This window comes from Gopherus evgoodei, chromosome 6, assembly GCF_007399415.2.
Source record: "Gopherus evgoodei ecotype Sinaloan lineage chromosome 6, rGopEvg1_v1.p, whole genome shotgun sequence".
Lineage (NCBI taxonomy): Eukaryota > Metazoa > Chordata > Testudines > Testudinidae > Gopherus > Gopherus evgoodei.
This window is the reverse complement of record NC_044327.1, coordinates 132,600,665-132,621,051: the sequence shown is the minus strand read 5'-3', so window position 1 is coordinate 132,621,051 and position 20,387 is coordinate 132,600,665. Positions and strand designations below refer to the sequence as shown.

The window sequence follows — 20,387 nt, the reverse complement described above, 5'->3', positions numbered from 1 at the left end:
CATCAGGTGGTAACTGCTTCTGGGTCCCTGTGACCAGGATGGCCCTATGCCCCGTTTCCAGCCCCATGGTCAGTCTCATGCAGCCAAGCCAGGGGAGGGCAGAGCGCGAGGAGCAGACGGAAAGCGTTTCAGTGAAGACATGTTCAGTACAGGGTCTCTGCAGAGCAGGGTGGAGGCCCCTGGAATGTGCCTTTCTCCCCATTCTGCTGGGTGTATGTAACCGTCCCTGTGGCTTAGCCCATGTCTTTGGCTGGCCACATTTGGGGACATGACTTTATCCTGGGGTGGGCAAACTTTTTGGCCTCAGGGCCTCATCAGGGAATAGAAATTGTATGGTGAGCCATGAATGCTCACAGAACTGGGGTTGGGGTGCAGGAAGGGGTGAAGGATCTGGTTGGGGATGTGGGCTAGGGGGTGGGGTTGGGGATGAGGAGTTTGGGGTTTAGGAGGGTGTTCTGGGCTGAGACTGAGGGGTTCAGATGGTGGGAGGGGGATCAGGGCTGGGGTAGGAGACGCAGGAAGGGGTGCAAGTTCTGGCTAGGGGTGCAGGCTCTGGGGTTGGGCTGGAGATGAGAGGTTTGGGGTGAAGGGAGGGCTTCAGGCGAGATCGAGGGGTTTGGAGAGTGAGAGGGGGATCAGGGCTGGGGCAGGAGATTGGGGTGTGGGGAGAGACTCAGGGGGTGCAGGCTCCGAGCAATGCATACCTCAAGCAGCTCCCAGAAGCAGTGGAATGTCTCTTCTCCAGCTCCTATGCGGAGGTGTGGCCAGGCGGCTCTGCATACTGCCCCATCCATAGGCACCGCCCCTGCTGCTCCCATTGGAGCACACAGGAGCCGGAGCAGGGCCATGCCACCGCTTCCGGGAGCCATGTGGTGCAGCCCCCGACCCAGCGCCCCGGTCAGAGCAGTGCTGAGCCGCATGGTGCAGCTCGCAGGCCTGCCCATGGGCTGTAGCTTGCCTACCCCTGCTTTATCCTGTTTGGCAACATCTCACTCTGTCCTCCTTCCCTGCCCCTCCAAGTACACCCTACTCACTGACCTGCCTTGGAAGTAATGAAAATTGCATTAGCCTCCTGCTGCAGCCACTGGCTATGGCAGTGCCTGCTGCGTGGGCTGGCTCAGCTCCCCAGAGAGCGCGTGAACTCTACTCACCCCACCAGGGCGCATGGCAGGACGAGGCATGTGTACCTGCAGCGTGTGGGGATCAGTCTGAGGTGAGACCTGGGAGGAGCCCCAGCGACCTGGCTGTCTTCAGGGTGCCGATGCGCCTGATTGCCAGGGGACACGCTGCTGTGGTGATGCAGGGCTATGAGCCAGTGGGGCATTACCACCACTCCCCAGGGGGGAATGAGGGCGAGCTGGAGGGGGTGGGCTCCAGGGCCTGCCTCCCCATGTGAATTAATGTTGTTTGCCCCCAGAGCCAGGTGCATTCAAGAACCAGCAGGGAGTTGGGGCTGCAGAAGTTCCTAGCAGCAGGGCCGGCTGAGGTGGTGGGTGCTGTTGCCACGGGGCTCAGTCTGCAGGGAGTTAGCCTGACGCCTGCCAGTGTGTGTTATCCAGTGAGCCAAGCATCACTTGCCAAGTTAATGACACTGTCCTTGTCTTTACCATCCCAGGCACGAGGGTGAGACACCGGGACGCGACTCCCTCGGCATCACAGCCGGGACCGAAGCTGCTGGAGATGGGACGGTGGAAGATCTGGGAGAACCAGCCATGACTGTCCTCCAGCTCAGAGAGCAGCCCGGGAGCAACAGCAGCCGACGTCCTGCCCCGCTGCAGAGGCCAGAGCTCCATGGCTCCCGCGCCTCTTGATCTGGGCCGCTCTTCTCCACTCCCAGCTCCCTGGGACTCCAGCACCATCCGATCCTGCTGTTGCCACCGCCTGTGGCCCCAGTGCAAGTGAATCGCTTGGCGGGGGGCAGCACCGTATCACACGTGTCATGGTGAAGGAGAGGGGGGTTGGGATCTAAAGCAGCCCCCCTACTGGGAGGAGACAGAGATTGGCTACACCTTCTTCATCCCCCCCAACAGGGGAAAGCTCCTCCCCAGGTGACGACCCCTGCTAACCTCTGGAATGAGACTTGGGCTTTAGGGCAGAAAACATCTGCGGCTTGCCTGGAGCCAGGCTTTCAAGACCACTTCTAGACCTGGCCGTTCACCTCCTCCCCTGCCAATGCATTTGGGGTGGGCACAGCCGTCTCCGTCGTTGGGCCAGGGGTCTCTCCCAGAGCAGGCAGACGCCCCGGGGTCGATGGGCAGAAGGGAGGCCTGCCTTTCCCAGGGGAGTGAGCGGCCTCTCCCTTGACTGCCTCCCAGAGAGTGGCGATGGGGTCAGGGCTGTCCACCGGAGCAGTAGTTGCGATTTCCTTTAACTGCGTCATTGCTTTGCTGATCCTCATCCTCTTCCTGATTCTGTGCAAGGCCTGCAGGACCCCGTCCTGCCCCAAGAAGAGCCTGGACGCAGATGAGATGAAGAACGAGGAGAAATACCTGCTCCAGCCTTGAGTCCCTCCATGGCCCAGGACAGCTGGGGTGCTGAGGAAGGCTTGATGGCTGGTCCCCTGGGCTCTCTCCACCACCTAGCTTCTAAGCCAGACCCCCCAGAGACCCCAGGGCCTGCATTCAGGAAGCTGCGTGTCCTGCCTTGGACCTGACCGAGGAATTTGAGCGGCCAGGCCAGCTGGCATTGGTTCCCTCACAGCAGCCCACCGAGGGAGAAGGGATTGTGAGCGTGTCGGGGTGGGGGTGCCCTGATGAGGGGCCTTTGCCGAGCGGCCGCTCCGGGGGAAGTGACTCGAAATGAAGAAAAGACCTACTGGGGCTTGGGAGGGAGTGTGGGAGGCAGGCTGGGCCTTCCACCAAAGGACTCGCGCACTCGAGGCCCCTCTGCCTCAGGACCGGCTGGACTCTGTCCTTGCTGTGGTTGGAGTGAAGCTGCACCAAGGAACCCTCGTTTGTGGGGGTCTTCCAGCCCTTCCCATTGCACTGCCTGGGTTGCAAACCATCCGGATGGGCGGGGGCACTGGCAAGTGATCCTCCATGGCAGGACGCGCCCCAGGGCGAGCAGGCTCTCTCCAAAGCCTCATCTAGCTGAGAGGGAGAGCCGCCTTCAGGCTGTTTCCTGGGGTGGCGTCCTCCAAGGTGCCAGCAGCTGCAGGGACCAGCCGTAAGGCCTAGCTTCCCCAGCCCATGTGGCACTGTGAGCCCATGCTAAGCAGTCGACAGAGTCTGTGCGCTGACAAACCCTGTGTGGGCGGCCAGCCGGCAGCAGGCAGCTTTCGGTCATTAAATATAGACGAGGGAGCTGGGTGGGTTCATTTGGGGCTGTGCCTGGCTCAAAAGAGCTCTGGAGTCAGATGATTTGGGCATGATGCCCAAAGCTATTCAGGTGCCTAATTCCCACTGCAATCAATGGGATGCTGGAGCTGGAGAGAGCTGCTGGCCCCTTCCCATACCCCACTACTCCCCTCAGAACTCTCCTCGGGGTCGGAGGCAGCCCCAGTGTCACGGAGTAGCCTGCTCAGCTGTGTCCATTCCATCCCTTCTCTCAGCCCACGGAGCCAGGCACACCCAGTCACCAGCCGCAGCAGGGGTGTCTCTTCCAGCCCAACGCGCTTGCACCCAAACACCCATGGACTGTGTGCAGTCCGGGAGTTGGGCAAGCCCAGCCTGCGTCTCCCATCTCTCCTTGTTACAGTTCTGCCATTCGCACCGAACGCCATGAAATTAGCCCCTGCCCTGCTGCCAGCCTGGTGGGATTTGGCTGTTCCTGGCTGCTCCCTCGCGGCACAACCAGTCCAGGAGGGAGAGGGGAAAGCTGGCCAGGTAGCTGGGAGGAGAAGGGTGCCCCCTTTGTAGTCAGTGTCTCTGTTTCCTGCAGCTGTACGGTTGGACAAAGGCGATGAGGATTTCTGCCATGGGACTAGCTGGGAGTGTTAGTGGTGCTGGTGCCCCCTGCCGTGGGCTCTCTGTGCAGCCTGCCCTTGCCCTCCCTTTGTGGAAAGTCCCAGCCTTGCTGGGAGCAGATGTGCTGGCTGCCAGGGCATTGCTGCTGGGAGGCTCTAAGCTGCTGCTGTAAAGTGACCTTTTAGGAACATGTGGCTCCTTTTTCCCCGTCTCGGCCCTTCTGCCCCCTCTGGAGGGTTGAACCCTCAGCCCCATAGTAGGGTCTCATTAACAGCTGAGGCGTCACTTCCTAAGACCAATTTCCCACTTGCTGGGGTCCGGGTTTCCCCATAGCCCTCAGGCCTAGTGAGGTTTGCTGCAGCCTCTGAGCTTGGCTTTTTATCAGCACTCAGTGGGCTCCTGCTGCGTATTCCTGCCCGAGGTCAGGCCCCAGTGGCTGTGATATCACATGCGTCGCCTTGCCAGCCCGCTGTGATGTCACGCCCAGGCGTTTGGGTTACAGCATTAAGAGTGAACTTTTGAAAGGCGAGCATGTCCCTGCCCCGATCCGGCCAGCAGCAAGGGTAGCTGGACCATTTACCAGGTGCTTTGGATCTGGCCATGCCTGGCCTGTCCAGTTGAATGGCGACATTGTCTGTGTGTGTCTGAAATGTCCAGCTGTACTTGGACTGGCCGGCGGTGTGCACGCTGCACAACAGACATGCTGTAGCTGGACCAGCCAGCTGCCCAGCAAGCACGTTGTCTCTGGCACGCTCAGCAGCTGGGGCTCCCTGGGCACACCTGAAATGTTGGGCAGGGATCAGCCCAGCAGATCACACTGGGCCTGTCCTACCCAGCTGCTGCCAGCTTAAGCCATGTCAGCTAGAGGTGCAGCTCTGCTTTCTACCGGGGCAGGCATGGGGAACACAGCGTTACTGCAGCTCCTGGGCCAGGAGTCCTAAGAGACCAAGAAGAATACGTGAAAGGATCTTCCATTAGCAGCCAGGGGTAATGAACAGGAATTCCTGCACCTAACCATCTTGCTGATTACAGGCAATTTCCCCCAAAAGCATCAGCATTCACAGGCCAGCGTAGGCCCCCCCCCCCGGCCCCAGTGCCCACCCCATCCATCCCCTGCCCTCACTTAGCACTGTGCATTATCAGAGCCTCAGTAAATCACCTGCAACCAAGTTTACAGCCAAGCAATAGGTAGGTAGCTGCTCATCAGCCAAAGGCCTTCGCAGGGGTCTTTGGTGCAGTCATCAACTCTTCTTCCCCTGCCCGCCCCCCCCCCCCCCAGCCAGCATAGCTGTTGCAATAAGCACGTGTGTGTCGGGTCTGGGTTGTATGCCCAACGCAGCTGGGTTGCCAGCAGGGTCCCCTGGGGCTGGATCTGTGCGCCTCAGCCAGGTGGCTTTTGTTTTTTCACTTGCAAAGAGGCAATGTGACTATGTTTCCTTTTGGCTTCTCATGGTAATGACGCACCGTCAGGTGTAACGTCCCTTTGCGGTTGTGTTCTTACTAGACTAATAAAACTATCATAGTAAATAGGAAGCTGCTATGTGCTCTGCTTTGATTTGTCACTGAGCCAGATGAAATCTAGAGCCAGATTCCCAGGGGAATGTGCTCCCAAGCGCTGCAGGCAGAGGGTACAGGGCAAGGCCAGGTCAGCATGTGGTAAGCGCATGGGGTTGGGGTTTTGGCTGCATGGCTGAGGCTACACACATTGCTCGCAGTGCCAGCCTCACATATTACACTTACAGGGTGTGGCCTCCAGGAGGAATGTGAGTCTCGTTACCACAGTGATGGAGCAAGGCTCGTCTCCCTTCCATCCCAGGCTGTGACCCCGGTAGAGTCACCAGATCGCAAGAGTGAACTATCAGGACACATTGGGCGAGTGTGGGGGGAGAGCCACAGGTGCACAGCCCCAACCAGAGCCATGAGAGGGGGCGCACAGACCTAGGAAGCTACAAGAGGGGTGTACGGCCCCCGCTGCAGCCCACACCACAAGCCACGGGGCAAGGATTCCTGGCCCTAGCTCCAGCAGAAGCCATGGGGCCAGGGGCACAGGGCTCCATCTCCAGCCCCTGGCTGGAGCCGCAGGACAGGGGTGCAGGATCCTGGTTGCAAAGTCAGACACAGTTGCAGGGTCGGGGGGGGGCGCGGCGAAGGGTCCCTGTTGTAGCCCTGGCTCCAGCCCCAGCCGCATTCACAGAGGGGAAGGTCCCAGTCCTGCCTTCAGCCGTCAGTGGCTGAAGCAAACCAAGTCACAGAGGTCTGGTGTCAGTGAGTGTCACGCCCCGCCCCCGACTAAATTATAGGGTTACACTAATCCCTCCCCAACCCTAAGAGCCAGAGGGGCCTGTCGGGGGTGGGGGGTCCCAGTGGTGCCTACCTGGGGCGGCTCCCGGGAAGGATCTGGCAGGTCTCTCTGGCTCCTTGGATCAGGGGCAGCCAAGGGGTCTCCACGTGCTGCGCCTGTCAGAAGCGCGAGCTCCATGGCTCCCATGGGCTGGGAAAAGCGCCAATGGGAGCTGCCGGAGCTGCGGAGTGGGGCTTGCAGGCACTGGCAGCGTGCAGAGAGCTCCCTGCCCCCCTGCCCTGACCCAACCCTAAGAGCCAGAGGGATCTCTTGGAGGGCAAGGTGGGGGATCCTGGCGGTGCTTACCTGGGGCGGCAGGTCCCTCTGGCTCCTAGGGTAGGGATGAGTCAGGAGGGTGGCATGGGGGGGGCGAAGGGCTCTCTGCCCACTGCTGGCGCCTGCAAGCCCCATCCCCACAGCTCTGATTGGGCAGCAGGGAGCTGGTGCAGCACGTGGAGATCCCTATGCTCCTGTGCCTAGGGGCTGCCTGCACTGCAGGCTCCTGCTGGCGGGCGCACGGGAGGGCGGGAGCTGCCCCAGGAAGGCCGCCATGCCAGCACCGGGACAATGGTGGTGATGGTGAGCAGTCTGTCCCCGCTATCCAGATGCAGGGCGTCGGGACGCGAGACAAATGGGGTAAAATTGGGACTGTCCCAATAATATTGGGACGTCTGCTCGCTCTAGGCCCAAGGAAGGTGGGCTCCCAGGGTCTTTAAGCTGGGACACTGCTGCTCTAGGACTGGGCGTGCTGGGTGGCTTAGACACTGGAATGCTGCTTCCTCATCACTGCCTTAAATCTGGCTCTTAGCAAGCAGGCCAGGGTGTGAGTGGGGCTGGCAAGGAATGTGGGGTCTGGAGCGTCTGTGCTGTGGTCACCTATGGCCCCGTGCTGGGGCCCAGCCTGTAGGCTGTCCTCAGCCAGGCAAATGCATGCGGGTGTCAGCAGGGAGGGCTCAGTACCAGTCATGTAGAGGGCCTGATCCGCTCTGGTGCTGAGCGTCACTGAACTCAGTGGGGGCTGACGGTGCTCAGGCAGCAATCAGCACCCTGCCGGGTCAAGGCTAGGTTAAGGAGGGGAACAAAACCAACAGGGCTAAGCCCTGGAGTCAGCCACGGCTGAGAAAGCAGCAGCTCTAAGAGAGGCTGCAGTGGTACCAGCTTGGCGTGGAGTCGAGCTGAGTCATGCATGAGCACAGAGCTGGAGCGCCTCGGCGGTCAGCGCCCTGGGGACCAGCAGCCCAGCTCTGCAGATCAGCAGGGCTGGCTGGCAGCTGCCACTCCATTCATGGGGCACAGACAAGAGAGGGTGTGTGGGCACATGCTACTGTGCAGGGATGTGTGTGCAGCTGTGGTTGTGGGTACGCAGTCAGTGGGGTGTATGAGCATGGGGCTGACAGGAGTGCATTGACCTGACATAGGCCTGACATGAGTACATGGGGCTGACAGGATACATGGGCCTGACATGAGTACATGGGGCTGACATAGAATCATAGAATATCACGGTTGGAAGGGACCTCAGGAGGTCTCTAGTCCAACCCCCTGCTCAAAGCAGGACCAATCCCCAGCTAAATCATCCCAGTCAGGGCTTTGTCAAGCCTGACCTTAAAAACCTCTAAGGAAGGAGATTCCACCACCTCCCTAGGGAACCCATTCCAGTGCTTCACCACTCTCCTAGGGAAATAGTGTTTCCTAATATCCAACCTAGACCTCCCCCCACTGCAGCTTGAGACCATTGCTCCTTGTTCTGTCATCTCGTACCACTGAGAACAGTCTAGCTCCATCCTCTTTGGAACCCCCCTTCAGGTAGCTGAAAGCAGCTATCAAATCCCCCCTTATTCTTCTCTTCTGCAGACTAAATAATCCCAGTTCCCTCAGCCTCTCCTCATAAGTCATGTGCTCCAGCCCCCGAATCATTTTTGTTGCCCTCCACTGGCCTCTCTCCAATTTGTCCACTTCCCTTCTGTAGTGTGGGGCCCAAAACTGGACACAGTACTCCAGCTGAGGCCTCACCAATGTCAAATAGAGGGGAATGATCACGTCCCTTGATCTGCTGGCAATGCCCCTACTTATACATGGAGCTGACATGCCAATCTGGAGAAAAACAGTTCTGATAGAACAGAAACAAACACCGAACCGATGACAATATTGTCAGTGGGCTGTGGAGATTTGAAGGCAGCCTGACTGCTACATCTCTGGGCCTCATAATAAATGATTGAGGAGTTTTGATGGGCTCTCAGAGTTTAAGGCCAAGCTCTGCAGACCTCCCAAGCTCTACAGAAATGACTAGATAGCACCCCAGTAAAACTAGTGCTAATGCAATTGAGCTGTACCAGTCAGCTCATTCTAGGAAACAGGAGGGAAGTTTGGGACCCAACTTTAATAGCCAGTTACATTTGTTGGAACAAAACCCCAGTGGATCCCTTCATGGTGGATGTTCAGCAAACACTGCCCCCTCCCCCCAAACAGCACTGCTCCCCCCAAACGTCCACAGGAAGCTGGCAATCACAGCTGCAGAGCAGACCCGGCCCGGTTCCCCCGGCTAATCAACATGCAGACAGGAAGATTCTGCTTCTGGTGTTAGCTCAACCAAAGCAGCAAATAATAATCCCTCTGCCTCAAAGCAGGAGAGCAGCTAAAAGGCTATGCTAATGAAAGCCCCATCCCAGCCCACAAGTCTTTGCTCAACAGCAAAAACAAAGGAACAAAAAAACCCAGCAAGACCTTCCGAGCAGAAGAACCAACCACGGCAGGAAAAGGCACAAGGTGCCAGACACGATACAACTGAGATTCAAGCCAAGAGCAAATCCAAGCTGGGACCACGCTGGCCTGCTCCCGAGCCCGACCCAGAAGGCTCATGGCAGCTAGTACCATGCCCCCGTCATGGCAGACTCTCCCAAAGAGAAGCCGTGACCACAGACTGGACGCGGGACATTGAGCGGCACAAGGCAGGCCAAACCCAGACAATGCGCCCAAGGGCTGGAGACAGAGTGAAAAACCTGCTTACTCCAGTGTCCCACATGGGGAGGGAGGGCAGGAAAAAGATTGCATCAGCTTCTCAGACGAGTGCAGACTTTTCAGCCAACAATGAAGCCAAAGTGCCCCTGGTGAAAGGAGTGAGACAGCATCCACGGTCTCATGCTACGGTCCAGCCTTCCACTGGATCAGGCCTGGACTGCAATGACATATGGACACTGGTGAGCAAAGCCTGAGTGTACCTACTTCAGCCACACCTGAGGGCTGGGGCCCACTGACACAGTGGCAAGGCCCACAGACATGTGAGTGGAAATGACATCATGTATGGGGCAGGGGAGTGGGGAGAGGGATTGACACTGCGAACTCTCCCAGGCTTTTCAGCAGACAAAGTCGTAGCTCTGATTGGTGGCTTGTCACTGGCTGCCTTACTGTTTTTATTTGGAGCAATGGTATGCAGTAAATAGGATGAAATTCAATAAGGACAAATGCAAAGTACTTCACTTAGGCAGGAACAATCAGTTGCACACACACAAATGGGCAATGACTGCCTAGGAAGGAGCACTGCAGAAAGGGATCTGGGGGTCATAGTGGATCACAAGCTAAATATGAGTCACTGTGTAGCACTGTTGCAAAAATAGCAAATATCATTCTGGGCTGTATTAGCAGGAGTGTTGTAAGCAAGACACGAGAAGTAAATTCTTCTGCTCTACTCCGCACTGATTAGGCCTTAGCGGGAGTGTTGTGTCCAGTTCTGGATGCCACATTTCAGGAAAGATGTGAACAAATTGGAGAAAGTCCAGAGAAGAGCAACAAAAATGATGAAAGGTCTAGAAAACATGAGCTAGGAGGGAACGTTGAAAGAATTGGGTTTGTTTAGTCTGGAGAAGAGAAGACATAGGCCTGGCTACACTGGCGCTTTACAGCGCTGTAACTTTCTTGCTCAGGGGTGTGAAAAAACACCCCCCCTGAGCACTGCAAGATACAGCGCTGCAAAGCGCCAGTGTAAACAGTGCCCCAGCGTTGGGAGCGCGGCTCCCAGCTCTGTAAGCTAATCCCCACGGGGAGGTGGAGTACCTGCAGCGCTGGGAGAGCTCTCGCAGTGCTGGCGCCGCGACCACACTCACACTGCAAAACGCTGCCGTGGGAGCGCTCCCGCTGCAGCGCTTTGGAGTTTTGAGTGTAGCCAAGCCCTGAGAGGGGACATGACACCAGTTTTCAACTACATAAAGGGTTGTTACAAGGAGGAGGGAGTAAATTGCTCTCCTTAGCCTCTGGGGACAGGGCAAGAAGCAATGGGGCTTAAATTGCAGCTAGGGAGGTTTAGTTTGGACATTAGGAATTTCCTAACTGTCAGGGTGGTTAAGCACTGGAATAAATTGCCCAGGGACATTTTGAAATCTCTGTTATTGTTGATTTTTAAGAGCAGGTTAGACAAACACTTGTCAGGGATGGTCTAGATCGGGGGGGGCAATAATTTTCACAGGGGGGCCACTCCACAAATTTGGTGAGTCGTCACGGGCCACACATTTCTACTATATTAATGGAGGGGATGCGGGGTCTGGGAGGGAGTTTGGGTGCAGGAGGGAGCTCCAGGCTGCGGCAGGGGGTTGGGGTGAAGTAGAGGGGATGCGGGGTCTGGCAGGGAGTTTGGGTGCAGGAGGGAGCTCCAGGCTGGGGCAGGGGGTTGGGGTGAAGGAGAGGGGATGCGGGGTCTGGCAGGGAGTTTGGGTGCAGGAGGGAGCTCCAGGCTGGGGCAGAGGGTTGGGGTGAAGGAGAGGGGATGCGGGGTCTGGCAGGGAGTTTGGGTGCAGGAGGGAGCTCCATGCTGCGGCAGGGGGTTGGGGTGAAGGAGAGGGGATGCGGGGTCTGGCAGGGAGTTTGGGTGCAGGAGGGAGCTCCAGGCTGGGGCAGAGGGTTGGGGTGAAGGAGAGGGGATGCGGGGTCTGGCAGGGAGTTTGGGTGCAGGAGGGAGCTCCATGCTGCGGCAGGGGGTTGGGGTGAAGGAGAGGGGATGCGGGGTCTGGCAGGGAGTTTGGTGCAGGAGGGGGCTCCAGGCTGGGGCAGGGGGTTGGGGTGAAGGAGAGGGGATGCAGGGTCTGGCAGGGAGTTTGGGTGCAGGAGGGAGCTCCTGGCTGGGGCAGAGTGTTGAGGTGCAGGAGAGGGTGACGGGTGAGGGCTCTGGGAGGGAGTTTGGTGCAGGAGGGGACTCCAGACTGGGTCAGGGGGTTGGGGTGAAGGAGAGGGGATGCGGGGTCTGGCAGGGAGTTTGGGTGCAGGAGGGAGCTCCTGGCTGGGGCAGAGTGTTGAGGTGCAGGAGAGGGTGACAGGTGAGGGCTCTGGGAGGTAGTTTGGGGCAGGAGGGGGCTCTGGGCTGGGGCAGGGGATTGGAGTGCAGGAGGGGGAGCGGGGTCTGGGAGGCAGTTTGAGTGCAGGAGAGGGTTCTGACCTGGGTCAGGGGGTTGGGGTGCAGGAGGGGGTGTGAGGTGCATGATCTGGCCAGAAGGCGCTTACCACAGGTGGCTCCCGGCTGGCAGTGCATCAGGGCTCAGGCAGGCTACCTGCATGCTGTGGCCCCACGTCACTCCTGGAAGCGGCCGACTGCTGGCACCGTGGCACGTCTCTGCACGCCCCTTGGGAGGAGGAGGCAGCAGGTCTCCGTGCACTGCCCGCACTCTTAAACACCACCACCCACAGCTCCCATTGGCCTGAGCGCCTCACTGCGCCACGGGACTTTCAGCAGCCCAGAGATCGGAAGGGGGCAGCCAAAGAGCCTGGTAGGGCAGACAGAAATGTTAGATGGACTGTATCTGGCCCGCAGGCCGTATTTTCCCCACCCTTGGTCTATGTAATACTTAGTCCTGCCATGCGTGCAGGGGACGGGACTAGATGACCTCTTGAGGTCCCTTCCAGTCCTATGATTCTATATTTCTATTTGCCTGCTGTTTGATGCCCAGTACAGCTGGCGTGCCCAGCCCAGCCCAGCCCAGCCGTAGTTTGGCCAGTGCCAGGAAAGCCACCCACTACGTGGCTCTGGGTGCTGCCCTGTTTGCAGTGGGGCACTGCTGGAGCACAGAGGATGGAGGGGAGACTGGAGGTGCAGTGATTAAATACAGGCAGAAAGTCTCACTGCTCAGTGACACAGGCCCTGTCTTTTCAGGGCACCCGTGGGAAAGAACCAAGAACACTGGCAGAAGGCGCCTGCCGTGATGAAGTATTGGAGCCCTCCAGAGTGGAGACTTAGCAGGAAGCCAGAGAGCAGCCAGAGGCCAGCTAGCAGAGGACGTGAGGATGGGCTCTGAGGGACACGGGCACTGTTGGGCCAAAGCCATGGGGCAATTCTGGACTGTATGATGAGAGAAGACGACCTGGTTAAGGGGGTGATTGTCCATAGGCTAAGAGGCAGCTCTAGGCCCCTCACTCCTACGGAAAGCCAGTGACCATTTAATTCCACTGTGTGCCTTTTAAAACCCCTCCTTAAATAGAAGGGACCCTCCATCGCTGGGGATGAGGCTGCTCCTCTAGGCTGCTGGCTGAAAGACATGCCCAGTGGAAGGCTTTAAAAGGCATTTGTTTAGGTTCTCCAAAGAGCTGGGCGGAGCCGCCTGCTGTGCTTTGGTGATGCCCTGAAACGTGCAGGAACGACAAGGTCATGCATTACTCAGACCTCTCAGAGACATACTATTAAGCTGAGCTAAATAAAGCCCTGAGTGAATCAGCGCCAGTGGGTGGAGTGACATGACAAAGACCTGTTTGAGGGGTGCCTCTCTCTCTAGCCCGGGGCTGCGATCCGCAGGAGAGATTGAGTATGTGAAACCCAGGCTGGTTCAACGTGCTACTGAGCGTATGAATGGCTGAGGATCTGCAGGGATCCCAGGGACTGCGAGGAGGAAACACATCCATATCTGCCATCAACACCTTGTGCTCTTGTGGGTGGGGATTTCCTTGCTCTGTGTATTGCCAATCAGCCTTGTTCAAAGATTATTCCCACCCTTTAGGGCTCTGGTCCCCTAATGACTGGGGACTCCACCCAGTCTTAAAGATGGCCCTGAATCACCCCTGGAGCTTCGGTCCTGAGCTGAACTTTGCAGCAGAAGCGGCCTTGCAGCTAGCTGCCGTTTCCACATGCCACACCAGTGGAATCAGAGTGAGCCTGTGTCCCTGGCATAAGCTACCTCTGCTGCTTGCTGCAGCCATGCTGGTGGTGGGGAATCGGAGACAAAGCAGGATGCTTAGGTGCTGCCGGCTCTCCCCCCTCTCAGCTCTGGGGACACACTATGGTCCCAACAGCCTTTTGGATGAACTGGGCCAAATCCATCGCTGGGGTACTTCTTGAGTCAGTGGCGTTTCACTAGTGTCAAACGTGACTCTGTTCCTTTGTGTGTGTAATTGTAACAGCCGCACTGTCGGCCCCCGGAGCCTCTGTCCCAACCGGAACCCTCTCTGTCATCTGTGATTAAGATGCTCAGCTCCTCATCTGCATGGCCTTGGGTACCTGTCAGTCACTGAGGCCTGGTCAGGGGCCACGGAGTCTTTCTAAAGGGGGGGAGGGGCATGAAGCCCCTTCCCCTCTGTGGCCCCATCCCTGCCCTTCCTCTTCTCCCCAAGGCCTCAGAGGGAAGAGGAGGGAAGGGAGCCAGGCAAAAAGAGGATGGGCCAGGCCCCCTGGTCCCTCATGTTCCAGCACCCCTACAAAGGTATTTAGACTCCTAACTCCCCTTAACTTCACTGGCAGTTGGGAGCCTAAATACCTTGGAAGATCTGAGAAAGACAAGGTAGGGGAGGTGATATCTTTTATTGGATCAACTTCTGCTGGTGGGAGGCACAAGCTTCCAAGCTACACAGAACTGAGGTGTACCAAAGCTTGTCCCTTCCATCCACAGAAGTTGGTCCAATAAAACAAATTACCTCACCTCCCTTGTCTCTCTCCTGTCCTGGAACCAACACAGCTACCAGAACACTGCAAACCACAATGTGAAGGCCTGGGCCTAAGTCCCCATCTCTTTGCTCTTTCTCCTCACAGCACAGAGCCCCCGACTTGCCTCCCGGGGTGGGCACTTGAGTACTAACAATCCCAGCTGACGTCTTGCTGCATTTACTCCAGACATTTTATTTTAGCTAGAGAGAGGAGAAACCGGCACAAGCCAAGAAATAAAGCAAAGCACCTATCTGAGTCGGATCTGGGCCAAGACTGCACCAACCCTTCCTACAGTCAGCTACTGATGGTCAGATTTCGATTTGGGATTTTAAGGCTAAAAGTAGCCATTTGATCATCTGGTCTGGCTGGCTGCCTTGAGCCCAATAACTTGTGTCTCGCTAACGCATCCTCCAGAGAGGCGGCCAGGTTGGATTTAAAGACTTGAAGAGATAAGACAAGAACTAGGGGTCACCAAATGAAATTAATGGGCAGCTGGTTTAAAACAAATAAAAGGAAGTTCTTCTTCACGCAGCGCACAGTCAACCTGTGGAACTCCTTACCTGAGGAGCTTGTGAAGGCTAGGACTATAACAGCGTTTAAAAGAGAACTGGAAAAATTCATGGTGGTTAAGTCCATAAATGGCTATTAGCCAGGATGAGTAAGAAATGGTGCCCCTAGCCTCTGCTTGTCAGAGGATGGAGATGGATGGCAGGAGAGAGATCACTTGATCATTGCCTGTTAGCTTCACTCCCTCTGGGGCACCTGGCATTGGCCACTGTCGGTGGACAGATACTGGGCTAGAAGTACCTTTGGTCTGACCTGGTATGGCCGTTCTTATGTTCTTATGGAGAATCCACCACTGCTCTTGGGACCTTGTTCCAATGGGCAACCGCCCACGCTTGTTAAAAATCTTCACCTTATTTCTCATTTGGATTTCTCTGGCTTTAACTCTGAGCCATTGGTTCTGGTTCTGCTTTTCGGCACTAGATTCAAAAGCACTTTGGTGCTTGGGATTTTCTTCCCATAAAGGTACTCAAACATCTCAAGCAAGTCCTCCCTTGATCTTCCTTTTGCGCTACACGGCTTGAGCTCTTTAAGTCTCTCATCGTCCAGAATGTCTTCCAACCCTCGAATCATTTTTGTGATCTTTCTCTATTGAGCTGGTGCTGGGCCAGGATCATACCAGCCACATCAGAGGCCATGTCTGCTCCTCTCCCTCTCTGCTCCCTCTCTCCTCCAGTTCATAGCAGGATGCTAAGGAAAGAGGTGGGCTCCAAGCCCGGGTCTCTTCCCCTGTCCAGGAAGAGACCAGCACTTAGTGAAGCACAGCTCTTTGTTGGTTCCACAGACACCCCCCAGCCTCGCCCTACAACATTACTTCATGAGGGCACATGTCCAGGTGTAACACCAACAGACCCTGGTTGTCGGCAGGTGGGCTTGAACCTGAGACCTCTGGAGTTTAGTGCATGAGCCTCTACTGCATGAGCTAAAAGCCAACTGGCTCTTTCCTAAGGCTGCAGAGCACATTCTTTAATCTCTAAGTGGTCTCGATGCCACTAGATGGGACAGAGCACCACAGCCAGAAGGTGTGTGGGTTATACCGGCATCTTGGGATTTGTTCCTTCTTTCCCCAGCCCCTGGGGACACATCTGCTCTAGGTACATTCATTCTCCACTCATGGAAGCTCTTAGTGGAGAAAGGGAACAGAAGCTTTTTACTGCTGTCTTGTGAGATGATAGAGGACTATGGGGGTGTTTCCCAGTGTGGATACACCTCTAGGGTACTACTACTCCCCCTTCTGCCACCAGCAAAGGCTGTGATGCTCTGAGGCTGCACAGCCAGCCTCCTCTCCACCAGCGAAGAGCAAGCTCGTCACGTCCATCACCTGCTCAGCCACACAGCGAGGCAGCCCCTTTCTCTCCAGGAACACCAGGTCTGAGGTACTCCCTAGCTTGTGCAGCCAGCACCTCCCACCCCATGAATTCCAAGCCCTTCACCTTGCCGGCTGAGAATTCTATGCTGGAGGCTGGGCAGCCAACACCTCCCAGCCAGCCCCAGCCTGTCACCGGACACCCACAGGGTACAATCCTCCTTCCCAACCCCTCCCACGAGCAACTGCAGAGCAGTTTCCTCTTTAGCACGTGAGGCTGAGGATTGCAAAAGCCACGTGGACTCAGGCATGGATGGAAGGAACGGGCAGGTGGCCCTTGCTCCCTGCACCACTTCCCTGGCTGGAGACAGATGGCATCACCGCCAGGTCTGTGCCAGCGCATGCGGAAGATGCTGGCGTGTCTGCCAGTGAGGAAGGGCGCGTGCAGGACAGGGGGTGGAGAAGGGAGGAGCGGTTGGACAATGCCGACCCCTTTGTTGTGGTACCCCACACCTGATCCGGGAACGCTGACCCCAGTGGGGGGCAGCAGCCCACCAGGACACAGGTGTGAGATGGTGGCACAGCACTCAGGTTGGAGCTTGATCCTACAGTCCCGAAGCAGACACAGCTCTTAGCGGAGTCCTGGGGAACACTGCCTAAGGACTGCAGGATGGGGCTTTGGCTGTGTGGTATGCCACGGTCTCAGAGGGTGGCCATCTCCCCCTCCCAGCCTGCGGGTGGCACGAAGCCAGCACAGCCCAAGTGACAGTTCTGCAAACTAATGTCCTTTCAACGCGTTTATTTGGATGTGGAAGCCAGTGTTCCTGCTGCGTATGAGACAGGAGGCTCAGAGAGATGCTACCTGCATGGCAAACAGGAGCTCGTCCAAGGAGAGCCTGTTTGCAGAACCTGACAGTTCCTGGCACGTGGATGGAGAGGGGGCACTGTGCAGCTGGGAGCGGGCTGGGCTTCCTTTCTCTCTCTCACTTCTCGGGCTTGTTTGCCGGTTCCCTCACCAGGTTTAGCAGCTTGTCCAGCTTCGTGATCTCCACCTCAGGGCCCTTCTGAATCTCTTGGCCTTTCTTTTCCTAGAGAGAAAACAGCAAGTCCCAGCAGAAAAGACCACACCAACTCACCCGGGACAGTGTGCCTGGCCACTAGGGCCAGAGAGGGAGCAGGGCCTCTTGGCTTTGCTGAGCCAGGAAGTTGATCCCAGAGAATGTGACAGTGGGAAGTCTATTGAGGCTGATTGGGGGGCAGCCCCCCTCCAACATCCCCCACATCAAGCCCAAACAGCCAGGCTTTGGGTGGGTGGGGCCCTGCAGGGCTAAGGTGGGTGCTGAATCAGGCTGTGCAGTAGGGTTATTGTACCCTCATCACTGCTTAGCTAGTGCTTGAGCAGTAAGTCCACTGGCCCCAACCTGCCTCCACAGGGGCCCTGCCACCAAATCCATCTCCCTGGTTGCCCACGGTGAGCCTGGGTGCTGCTGGTCTCCACATACATGGGCGACAAATGCTGTTTGCACAGCACAGCTCCCTGGGACTCTCCGTCTGGTGCGGCCAGCAGACAGAACCGGGCAATGGTTGGCTATTCCTATGGCACATTCCAACCCAACGGCTCCAAGCCACCTTCCAAAGCTACACCTGGGGACTCGCTTCCCCAGCTGGGCTGTGCAGCTCACCCGAGCGCCGCATGACAGTTTAGGGAAGGAAGTACAAAAAATAGCGTCTCAAAGCCCTCGTCCAGACTAACCCGCGGCATCGGCGGGTTAAAATCGATTGCTCGGGGATCGATATATCGCGTCTAGTCTGGACGCGGTGTATCGATCCCCGAGCGCGCTTACATCGATTCCGGAACTCCATCAATCCGAACGGAGTTCCGGAATCGACACGGAGAGCCGCGGACATCGATGGAGCCCCGTCCAGACTGGTGAGTACCTCGATTTTAGAAATTCGACTTCAGCTACGTTATTCTCGTAGCTGAAGTTGCGTATCTAAAATCGATTTTAATTCCTAGTCTGGACGTGGCCAAACTGGAAACGGGGAAGGGGGATAGGTGGGGGACAGGTGGGGGAAGAGGGCATTGTTCAACAGAGCGTGGGCACCCGGACTGGGATCTGGTCCTGGCACCACGGCTAACGTTTTGCAGCCACACAGACCCCTTGTATCCTTCGCCCATTCCTGCCTATGTGCCTCCTGCCACACCACACTAGTGTAGGTAAGAAATACCTTCCCAATCCCCTTCCTCATTGAAAACCCTCCGGCGTGCTGCTGCCATGGGGCCGACGAGCCACGAGTGATCACACACACTCACTGCAGATCGTTAGACGGAAACGGCACGTCCCTTGTCAAAATTGAGTGACCAGGTGAGCTTATTGTTAGCCTCTTGTCTTAACCCTCCTCCTCCCCAGCGTATGTATATTGACCTGACTAATGGTGTCAGCTCTAAAATCTGTATTTGAATCTCTGCAAGGCAGAGTTTGTGTATGCGGAACGTGCCAGGCAAACTTCTGGATGTTAAAAATGATTAATAACAATTCTCTTGCATGAGGTGCCATGGAATATTTCCCTGTTGGGATGTCAGCTCATCGGAAAGACGCTACGTCCCCCACACAGCGCCCCTGAACCCCACGCCGCTGGGGTGTTGTCCGTGGCTCATGCACCAAAGCAACTTCCTGTGATTGAGATTTGCTTGCGGCTTCCCTTCCAGCTACCAACCAATACCCCCGAACATGGCTTAGCATAAGAGATTGACTGGGCTTGCAGCATGCGGGGGCTGGAGCTGCACAACAGAACTTGGCTCTACGGTGGGGCTGGCCACTTTGGACCGCCTAGCTCAGCAGTGATGGTTTGTTTCGAGCCAGCTCACTGCTGGCCCAGCAGGAATAAACAATACCCCAGCGCTTTCGCCCATGCACAGTTCCAAGGACAGTGGTGGTAGCATGTGCTCTGCCTAATGGAGCCTAAGAAAAGAAGGCGCCACCCGTACCAAGTGCTGGAGCTGTCACAATCTTCTTGATTCTAGACACAGCGGCAATTAGGAAGGAGAAGGAGCCAGCTGCCAGCTCTCCTCTCCTGTTAAAAATAAAATGCTCAGACAGGGCCATTTGCCAGTTCAAAGAAAGGCAACGTCAGTGGGGAGAAAAGGGAGCACTTACATTTTAAAAAGAGCTCTATTTGCCTGCACGTCATACACTGACGAGGGCCTGGCTGATCCGGGGAAACGACACGTGATGAGCCTAGCGCAGTCCTCTTCCATAATCCTCCCGCCCAATTGGACGTCACAGATTCCAGCTGACTCACAGAGCGAATTTACTCGATGGCATGGATTACACACTGTCAGGAGTAATTCCCTGGAACAGCAACTTAACGGGCGCCTGGGAGGTAATTTTAGCAAACGAGCAGATGCCTCTATCACTTCCCCGGTTTTGACAAAAAGATAAACATTGGGAGAGGGAGGGTGGCAGAGGAGGAGAGACGGCTCAGCGCTAAATGTCAAACTCCATTATCTCTTTTTGTGTGTGAAGAATAAATAAATTCCACAGAGTGCAGATTTTGTTTGTATTGATGGGATTTTCTGTAGTTACTGCTAGATTAGACTCCAAAGACTCCTGCGTGCTGCCTCAGGATTAAGTGTCAGTGGTGATATGTACTGAACGGAGAACAACCCACACACAGAGTGCAGGGGAAATACCATCACAGCTTTCCATCCAGGTTGCTCACGTTATTTACACTGGTGTGGTCACATGCACTATGGCTAAGGCATGTTCTATACTGGGGTAGGCAACCTATGGCACATGTGCCAAAGGCGGCATGCAAGCTGATTTTTGGTGGCACTCACACTGCTGGGTCCTGGCCATTGGTCTGGGGAGGGCTCTGCATTTTAATTTAATTTTAAATGAAGCTTCTTATACATTTTAAAAACTTTATTTACTTTACATATAACAATAGTTTAGTTATATATTATAGACTTATAGAAAGAGGCCTTCTAAAAAAGTTAAAATGTATTACTGGCATGCGAAACCTTAAATTACAGTGAATAAATGAAGACCCGGCACAGCACTTCTGAAAGGTTGCCGACCCCTGGTCTATACCATTAGGAGACATTGAGATGTTTCCGTCTCAGCAGCCAGCCATCTCCTAACACGATGCAGATAACCATATTGTTCTCGTTGGAGACAGAGAACACCTTTGCCCAGGTAGCTCACTGTGCAGAAGTAAGCAACTGCATGACCAGCAGCTGGCTCAAACTCAGCACGAGTTGTAGGGCTGAGACAAAGAGGTTGCAGAATCCAGGATGGCTCTGTGTTTTGGTGACATCCATGCACTGATGGTCAGAGTCGCACTGGTCTCTGAGCTACACCTGGCTACCCACGCTACTGC

General features: G+C 56.1%; 2 protein-coding genes across 2 annotated transcripts in view; one reads left to right on the top strand and one right to left on the bottom strand.

The window, feature by feature from the left end:
• Positions 1–8,468: 8,468 nt before the first annotated feature.
• On the top strand, positions 8,469–12,460 carry LOC115654057. The gene is made up of 2 exons (XM_030567991.1): positions 8,469–9,440; positions 12,377–12,460. Exons 1-2 carry the CDS (start codon positions 8,889–8,891, stop codon positions 12,458–12,460), a joined length of 636 nt encoding a protein of 211 aa, XP_030423851.1. The 5' UTR covers positions 8,469–8,888.
• Positions 12,461–16,776: 4,316 nt separating this feature from the next.
• Positions 16,777–20,387, bottom strand: part of DNAI1 (dynein axonemal intermediate chain 1) — a 321,188-nt gene continuing 317,577 nt past the window's right edge. The window contains exon 20 of the mRNA XM_030567426.1: positions 16,777–17,092. Within this exon, the coding sequence (XP_030423286.1) occupies positions 16,988–17,092 (105 nt within the window). The 3' untranslated portion in view covers positions 16,777–16,987. The remainder of the gene's footprint in view (positions 17,093–20,387) is intronic.

Bases quoted from the DNA above. Each gene is read 5' to 3' on its own strand.
- LOC115654057 (XM_030567991.1), top strand. From the start codon at position 8,889: ATGCTAATGAAAGCCCCATCCCAGCCCACAAGTCTTTGCTCAACAGCA. The intron at 9,441-12,376 runs GTGAGCAAAGCC...CTGTCTTTTCAG, and splicing joins GCAATGACATATGGACACTG to GGCACCCGTGGGAAAGAACC.